The sequence below is a fragment of the Harpia harpyja genome, chromosome 8 (genome assembly GCF_026419915.1).
Source record: "Harpia harpyja isolate bHarHar1 chromosome 8, bHarHar1 primary haplotype, whole genome shotgun sequence".
NCBI lineage: Eukaryota > Metazoa > Chordata > Aves > Accipitriformes > Accipitridae > Harpia > Harpia harpyja.
Window position 1 is genome coordinate 17,652,636 of NC_068947.1, and position 9,531 is coordinate 17,662,166.

At 46.3% G+C, this 9,531-nt stretch overlaps 1 protein-coding gene across 1 annotated transcript; it reads right to left on the bottom strand.

The window, feature by feature from the left end:
- Positions 1–1,028: 1,028 nt before the first annotated feature.
- SOD1 (superoxide dismutase 1) lies at positions 1,029–6,564 on the bottom strand. Its single transcript, XM_052795117.1, has 5 exons — positions 6,361–6,564; positions 5,401–5,494; positions 4,920–4,989; positions 2,553–2,667; positions 1,029–1,620 (listed from the first exon to the last, which is right to left on the bottom strand). Exons 1-5 carry the CDS (start codon positions 6,433–6,435, stop codon positions 1,510–1,512), a joined length of 465 nt encoding a protein of 154 aa, XP_052651077.1. The 5' UTR covers positions 6,436–6,564; the 3' UTR covers positions 1,029–1,509.
- Between the last annotated feature and the right edge of the window lie 2,967 nt (positions 6,565–9,531).

The window sequence follows — 9,531 nt, forward strand, 5'->3', positions numbered from 1 at the left end:
TAAGGAGGGAACTGAAAGGTGCAGTCACTATCTTAATTCTGCTGCAGCAGCTGAATCAGAGCATAGACTAATCCACTGGAAGAAGTACAGGTGGGTAGAGACTGTACACACAATTGTTTGCCACCTGCAATGAATGTTAAGTTTAAAGTGTTTTTACAGTAGTATTGCTATACTACCAAAAGCCATTCCGTTTATAACATGCTACACTGGAATCTGGGTGTCTAGAACTACAACCAACTACTTCCATGAATATCTCTTACGTACAAGATAAAGGAATGTTGATACCAGTCTTCATTAAAATTAGTAATTTTCTCTATTAAAGACTTGGAAATCTGCGTTTAAGAGGTACACGCAAGAAAAAGACAAAAGCTGGCACTAGTATACAAGGATTACGCTGCTGAAAAGCTTTATGGAATTAAATACAGAACTTCTGGCCATGTGTATCCTTTTTAAGGAAAGACCTATTCTCTGCTAGACACTCCTGCACAGCTCAAAGAAAGGGGTTGTCTTCAACACATCCAGACTTTCACTGCACACCAGCCCAGAACAATCCAACCCACACAGCCAGAGGTCCAGGTGAGGCACAAGGACACATGCTGGAGCCAGACCATTTTATGTGCTTAATGCTTCCCCACCACATGCACACACAGACTTTGCAGTCACATGTGTCACAAGTGTCACACACACCCCATTTACATTTTACAGCAAGAAGGTATTTCTGCAAAGCAGCATTTGTCCTTTGGCACATAAAACCCCTGGCTGTAACATGCAGAGGGTGTCAGGTTACTACCACACAACATGGGATTCTGTCACAGGGAAACACATGACAATGCAAGAAACAAACTGATGGAGCTCAGGTCTCAGTTGGGCCAGGGTGACTGGCTGGAAGCAACTTGTTGGATGCTGTTGGTGTCTAGCAAATTAACTACTGACATTGTGAACTCCAGGCCTGCTTTTCCATGTTAGCACATCAGCAGGTAGAGGTCTGGTGTTTGTATTTGGTTTTTCTATAGACAGCAAGACCAAGGTGTATTTGCCCAGCATGTTTATTATACAAGTTTGAAACCTACAAATGCTGCAACTTTGCCAGGAGGAAGCCCTGATACATAGAGTGCCTACTGCTCTTTGGTGAGTAGTCTTGCCAAGGCTCATAAAGCTAATCCTCCAAATCACACAGTACACTATTAGTTTTGGTGTTCAGGATGTGACCACTACTACACATCTTCTATTACACAGAACAGGCATTGCAGTTAGTGAAGTTATACTTAATGGTTACAGCAGATGCTTTAGCAGAAGACTACAGAGACATTCCATCAGGGTCACTTTAATTGTAATATACATAATACAAAATTAAGTCAATCTTCACGAGTTTAAGTGATACTCAGAATGCAGAGTAGTAATGGGATTAAGTGATAGATCTTTTGCTTGCACAAGGAGGGGCAAGTACAGCATTTGCAATGAAATACAGCCCATTCATCACTGTTGTCTTAAGGATCTCCGGTACAATACTTAGCTCTTCGCTATTCCAATTACACCACAAGCTAAACGAGGGCCAGCATTTCCAGTTAATTTGCTCTCATTATCTCCCCCTCTACCCAGGTCATCACGTTTTTCATGGACCTAAAAAAGAATTGAAGATATCTTAATTCATGTTATTGCATAACTAATCAACATTTTTCACTACTCACATTAGTAGCAGCAGTGACAAACAGTATTGCCAGCTACCTGCAGGGTGTTACACAACAGAGAACCTATTGTAATTATGTAATGCTGAATGCCAAATTGATAGTCACACTAAAAGACTACACTTGTCTAAAAAGATAAGTTGCCTTCAGCTGAATTTGTTTGAACTGGAAGTCACCAAACCCCCATGTTTCAAAAAGTCATTACTAGTCCAAGAGCAAGCTTGGGCTTGACATTCAAGGTCATCCTTACAACACAAGGCTGACCACCGCACTGCAGGTGCAGTGCCTTGGCCACGCCATCCAAAATGCTACACTACACATCTCCCCACTCCTTGGCCATCAGCCCAAGCCTGCTGCACGCAGGATTACAGTGATCTCAGCACACACTGGGTTCCCAAGGGAAACAAGACTGATAGTGCTCATGGGTGGCCAAGTCCACTCAGCCTCTGCCCTCCTCCTTCCCAGGGAGGCCACAGCACAAGTTGCACCAGCAGCTACCAGACCAGTACTAGTGAAGTGCCCTGAAGCACCCATTGCCATGCCTTTCGGTGACAGCATTTGTGCCAGACTGCCAGTTCCTTCATCAAATCGGGTTGCTTTAGTCACTCACAACTGGAAGAAGCAAAGTTAAATGGAACATCTTCAGAAGGCAGGCAGAAAATTAAGATCTCATGGCAATGAAGTGCCATACTAATACACAGAGGACTTCAAGGCAAGGCTTCAAAGAACTCCCCACATTGGAAATCTTGCACCAGAAGTTCTATAACAAACACCAGGGACTGGCCTCCAGCATCAAAAAGTCTCCACTCACTGTCAAAACTGCTCTAGAGTTCCTTAAAGCATCCAAGTAGGCAACAAGACACTTACCACCATTGTACGTCCAATGATGCTATGTGGTCCGCTAAGAGAAATGATGGGATCTTCCATATCCACTTCTGCCACTCCTCCTTTAGCATTCACATTGCCAAGGTCTCCCACATGCCTACACAAAGATGCAGAGAAACACATAGAAAACTTGGTTAAATTGAAAGCTCTTTTAAGTGATGGCCTGGACAATACAATACCCATAGTTACTAGACTCAAGCAGTCCACCACCTTATTGTAACAGCACGTATGTCCTCATTTACCACGACCAGTCAATCTTGAACACTTCCACTATTTTAACTCCTGTAGTTCAAGGGATGATTGAAGTTCAGTCCTAGGTAGAACTTGAAACTGGTAGGTTAATCAACTTTGGGGAAAGGAATGCCATCACTCCCCAACAAGGCAACAGTGCACAACTCTTATAGCCAAGAAATCCTCCATGCTCATGGCATCTCCCTCTGCTCAAAGAAAAGTCTCTCAAATCAGGTGAAATAACCTTTCCTGCATGTACAAGGTTTGGTGTAAACACTGCCACTATTCTTAAAACCTTTTAATGTCTGTCACACATCAGCTATTCCACAAGCAGCTGCAGGCTTTAGGTTTAAATACAATTAGTAAAAGCAGTTTGTCAAGTGACAGGTCAAAGGGGATGCATTAAGTGCTAGCAAAGTTCTAATTGGTACCAGACATGACTATTTTGAGTTTACTTGGCATTTTCCCATATACCTGGCATTATGCCCTACCACACAGTTTTTATCAGAGCTAGATCTCTGCTAGGACTTTCCCTAAGAATTAAGCCTCAAGCAATTCAGTCTTCACTGAACTTCTGGACATTCCAGCATATTGTTTCCTACACATCTGCCCCAGATAAACTATTCACTCAAAAGACAAGTTGATGATGTTCTGCAAGACTCTTCTATGCAGATTCAGAACCTTGAATACCAACTCATTTCTAAAACTCTCCATGCATGCAGGGTAACCAGCTCAGCTCCCTGAATGCTGACTACCAGCTTCTTAGCATAGCACCAATGTCATATTTTTAACCAAGTTCTGCAAGATCAGGTCAAAGGCAGTTTTCCCTTCAGGAATTTGCTTGATTTAAGCTTCCAGGAAGCTTCAGTCCAATTGTTTCAACTCTACACTGATAAAAGCATGATCTAGTTCTCATACCCTCCTAAGGAATTCCCCAGCCTACAGCTGCCTGAGCAGGCAGGTTACACCAGAAGCAGGATCTGACAAAACAGAACCAGCAAAAGCCACACTGTTCATGCAACTTTGACCTTTAGCACTGCAGCAGTTGGCTGCCAGTGAAGCCCATGAGCACAACATTTCATGCTGCTCTGTCATCCAGACAGCTGGCTAGCAGCCAGCTTGCTTGGTCTGGCATGCAACTGATCACTCAGGTATGAATTATCAGTCACAGAAGGTGCAGTTATGGACATAAACATGAGCATTTGAAGGCTAACCACAATGCCAAGTTGGTGCCAATGCTAGTCGAGACCCTACTTGTGCAAGACCAGCCTATCTTTTACACTTGCTTCTAGCTCCACTCACTACAATACTGGCCTTCAGCTCTTGTGCAGCCCCCCCCCAGTCCCCAAACCCAGTCAGCATACTATTTAAAACCAGCTGTTCAGACTTCAGGTGTCAAACATGCAAGCATTTCCTGAAGGTAACTGGACTATGAAAACTGCTTCCAGGGGAAGAACTAGGTCTCAGCTCCCACCGAGGTACAGAGATATTCAACATAAGCGTCACACCCTGTACTGACACACAGCCCCTGAGTATGTACTGTTGGTAGTACAGTACCTAAGCTAACAGGCTAAGAACAGCCCAGCAGACCCAATAAAAAGCCACCATGCCCAGGCACACACAGCTTTGTATTCATCTTGCAGTCTCCCCTGAAGCCTCAGCACCTTCCACTGATGATCCTGATCTGCCACATGACAGGCCTGCATACACTTCAACAATCAACAGTTTAGGGCTCCTGTTGTCAAAAGCTGGCCTCGAAACTGAATCGGATAACCACTGACCAAATAAGGCTTTAACACATGAATTGCCCACACTCACATCTTAAGAAACCTTCACTCAGTAAAAGCCTTTATTTCCCCTTCTCCCCAAGCTGTGATAAAACCAAGATTATGTCCCAAAGACTACATTTTACCCATACTCGTCAGACACCTTAGCTTCAAATTGCTGTACAGTTATCAGAGCCTTTAAGTGACTCTAGAAGTCCTGCAGAAATTACCAGTTTTCTTCTGGTATTGTCCCGGCATTATTTATGAAGTGGCCTCCCAAGCACAAAGTGGCACTTAGATGGCTGCTGCGTGGAGTAGCTACCCAGTAAGAGGCCAGGCACATTAAACTCACCTTTCTGCATCCTTTGGTCCACCATGCTGCTTGCCTTCAGGATTGAAGTGAGAACCTGCACTGGTACACCCTGAAACAGAACACAGCCATCAAAAGTAGATTTTTTTGCAGCAGCCAGTTTAAATCTGTTGCTTATGCACTACACCAAGGTAGTCCTCCCATAGCTAGGAGAAGTGAAATAGCTACTCTCCTGTTACACATTCTACTAATCCTCTAGAGGTGAGTAACCTACTACAGACTTACAAGTTCAATAAAGTAAGATTACTCATTCTAGAATACTCCAGGCTCAGTTGAAAGCTTTCTTCTTAATACTAGGTTGTCAAAGTACTTAGGTTACTGCTTGATATGTCAGATCTTGAACACCAGCCTAAACGTGTTCAAAGTATTAAATGGGAAACAATTCCTTAGGAAACATCATCATTTCTTAACACAGATTTGCAGTCATGAGACCCAAGTATCCAAGCTTGGATAGACATCTTACCATTTGTATTGTCACCAAATTCATGGACATGGAAGCCATGATCTCCATCAGCCAAGCCACTGATTCTTCCGGTAACTTTTACTGGTCCATTACCCTTTAATGGAAAGAATTTACTATCAGGAAAATGACTATGGCATTAAATGGCCTTCTGTCAAATGAAGCTTCCTAGTCAACAGAACACACTGGAGACTCCACTACAAGTTCAGCTACCAAGACATCAACAACTACCTTACATTAACTGATTCTATATGCCACAGAATGTTTGCATTTATTTAGCCACCTAAAATGTACTCTTCCTATTATGTATCAACAAGAAAAAGGAATGCCTTTTACCAGATTGCTTGCTTTTGAGAACAATCATGCACTTCCATTTGGAAGCGCAAGTAAACCCGAAGTCATTCCTCCTCTACAGATACAGTACTGCCTGTATGCAGCCCCAACTTCCTTACCGACTATAAATGAGCGAGCATTCAAAAGGGCTCCAGCCGTTCGGTAACTACAGCTCCGTTAAGCCCTACTCCGATAGCGGTAAACAAGCGCCGCAGTAAGACTAAGGCCGGCTCCAGCACCGAGCTCAGCTGAGCACCCCCGAGCAGGGCAGAAGGCACACACCCCCCCCCCCCCCCCGCTGCCGGCCCCATCACTGCTCCCCTCCACACTCCTCCGCGCCGGGGCCCGCAGCGCCCGGGTCGCCCCGCACCGGGCGGGCCCAGCCAGACCCGGGGACACAGCAAGAGCAACAGCCCCGCACCCTCCCAGCACCGCGGGGCCGCGGCTCACGACGAGCCGGCCCAGCGCAGCTCCCACCAGCCTCCGCAGCCGCCGGGGGGGGGGGGGGGGGGGGGGGGGGGGGGGGGGGGGAGAGAAGAACCGCGCCGCCGCCCGCCCCGCACGATGACTCAGCACCGCGGCCAGGCGAGCCCCCGGGAGAGCTGCAGAGCGACAGGGTCGCGCCCTTACCTGCTGCTGGAACTGGATGACGCCCTGCACGGGGCCGTCCCCCTTCATCACGCACACGGCCTTCAGCGTCGCCATCTTCCCGCGGCTGCCGAAGAGCGCCACACACCCCCGCAGCCCGCGCCCGAGGACTACGGGTCGGCCCCTCCCGCGGCCCTTATATAGGGCGGTCCGTCAGGGCCGCGGCCAATCGCGGCGCGCTCGCGGGCCTCCTCGCGCAGTTATTACGCGGCGTTCGGCCAATCGAGGGGGCTGGGGCGCGGCAGCCGCCTCTGAGCCTAACGGGGGGGTGGGCCGCCGCCTCGTGGTGGGGCGGGTTGTGTAACGGCAGCGGCGGGGGGGCGGGTCGGCAGGCAGGGGCCTCGGCGGCCAAGCGGTGCCCGGGCCTGGGCAAGCTGGGCAGCGGGCGAGAGGGGGTCAGAGCCCGCGCTGTGGCCTACTCCGCGGTTTCTGTCGAGAGCGTGAGGGAATTTGCGCCTGCGTTCCACATCGTGGTGGCACTTGGGCCCGGAGGAGGCCCTGTGCTTTAAGCAGTCTCACGTTAAAGCCTTCTCTCCGGAGTCATCGAGTGTCTCGGTCTTCTAAAGTTAGGATTTCACCCAGGCATACACCACCTCCTGCAGGCTTGCCCTAAAGTAGTGACATGGGGAGACGCAGCAGCAGTGTTGTTTTCCTTTTCTGCAAACGTTTTTCTTTTAGTATCGGCATCGTCTTCCTTCCAGTGGAGGCTCTTTTCCAGTACTGCTGTGACTGAGGTGTGCCGCATTGCCAAGTCTTGTCTAAAATTGGAATGTGGTTTTGAGGTTGCCTCTGAGTGGCTTTGCATTTCAAAATAGTTGCCCTGCCCAGAAGATGTTTTGTACAGAAACCATCAAAGTTACAGTCTGAAGCTGGTGTTGCTCAGCTGCTGGCTTTTCTTAGAGACACCTTTGCACATAGGCTATCCGTGGCAACAGGCTGGGTATGTAGTATGCAGCTTGGAGCTCTGCTTAACATGGAAAGCATCTTGGTATAGCCATGGACCACTCCTTGTCTGAGGGGTGTGTAGGGGAGAGATGGCAAAATAGATTCTCACTATGCTGATAACACCGGCAAACCTTAGACTCCAAGGGAAGGTTAACGCCAGACTTGGGGAGCATACAGCTCTGCAGTTCTGTTCAAAGATCTGCAACCTTTGAGCATTTTAAGAATGAAACATTGCAATTCATTAATTCCTTTGGCAAAACCACACTGCTTGTTTTTCTGCTGCGTTATTGATGAGGAAATTAGAAGCACAAAATGATTTTGCAGTACCTGGGACTTTGGGTAATCTGTGTATATGACTGAGGTATAAATGACTTAAAGCCCAGGGGTTTTGAGTCACGTGGTTGAGAATGCCATATGGTCAGGGAAGGATGTACAAGGTTTGTTTCACACATCAGACTCAGCCATGACACCTGAGTCATGGCTCAGGTGACATTACTGAAACAAACAGGGATTTGTTTTTGTGAATGGTGTATTTGCTTGATAAAGAAGAAGCAGGGGAAAAACCCCACATAAATCCATGGAGACTATTTGTCTGAGAGACAGATGAAGATTTGTAGTTTGATCCTGGAAAGAAGCTGAGAGAGAAGGAGAGCTGGGCAGCTTCCTGTCTAGGAGGCATCTTGGCACTGTGAGTTAAAACTCCCTAGAGTTTCATTCCTGATGTACCTGGAAAGAAGAGGCTCTGTAAATTACTTGTGAGCAAACAGGTCTGTGCTCATGGCACAACATGCAGCACCCCGAGTGCTTGCTAGATCAAGAGGAAAGATTCCAGTGACCTCGAGGCAAATCTTGTTTGATTCAAAACAGTTTGTAAACTTGGAGGGATAGTAGTGACTCATTTTACTTTCAGTCATCTTTGGCTTCCCATATCACTATCTCTACTTGTCAGTGCCCTTTCATAAAGAGGGGCATCTTGAGTGCTGTGTTATAGTGCTTTCTCTTATTTTTAGGCCTGTCTCCAAATCGGCCCATGTTTTTATCAGACAGGTTTTCCTTCCTTCCTGGAAGTAAGTTTTCAAGATCTGCCCTTCTTCATGCCTCTACATGAATGTAGGGCAAACAGATGGGTAAGAGCCAGATGTGTCAGGCTTCTTAATATGTGAAGTGAAATAATCTGAAGTAATGATTTCAGAGATTAATCGCATTAGGCATCAATGTCAGGTTACCTGTGAAGATAGCCTGAGGTGTCTGATGCCTAAGTTAGGCCGAATGCAGATAACAAAGCTGATGTGCTAAGAGACACCATGGTGAAGAGATCAGCAATAGGAGGCTAAAGGAGATATGTGAATTTCAAGGACTAATATAAAAGAGTTTGTATGGTGCGTGCAGAAGGATATCAATAATCTTATATAGGTCATGGCCTCACCCCTTAGATTATTTCCTGTTATTCTTTTTTTCACAAGTACAATAGAAATACAAAAGTATTAGTTTACGGGTGTACTCTTTCATAGAAGTCTTACATAAGAAGCCAGGGAAAGGTTTTTGTTTTGTTTTCTTCCACATACTTCCTTTTAAGTAATTTATCTTCTTAAATCTCACCAGTAGGTGAAAAAATCCACCCCAAAGAAGCTGAACAGGGTGTTTGGTAGCAATACATTATTTTGTTATTGGCAGTATCGGAGTCAAGGCAGAGAGGAAAGAAGAAAAAGTGCAAGGTGGGATTACAAACTTTGATAGTAAGAACTACAGTAGGACAGAGGATCTGGCAGGCATCAGAAAGAGTGGTATCTCTTGCAACTCTGGCACCTCTTGTTTGCCCCATACCCTGGTTCTGCCATCCCATCTTGGAAGAAGCCTAGAGCTTGGGCCTAGCTGTACTTTTACAGGTAAACTGGTGGTAAAGTGGCTGATCTGGAGCCCAGAGGGTTGAAACGAATACAGGAGGGACAAACAAGGCTGGGTGACACAGCTTTGTCTATTTGCCCTGTTCTGTAGTTGCCTGCAAAGCATATCTGTTGTAGTAGGGGAGTGAAGCAGTTTTTAGTGTTCATCAAAAGGGTCGCTCTCACCATGTAAGGGTAGACACACATTCAAGATGGTCTTGGTTATTTCCTAATTTGCCAACTTAAAGGGCTAACAAAATAATTACTGTGTGATATAGGTTCACAGAAGTCTAATCTATGTAGACAGAAGCTAATAAACTTCTAA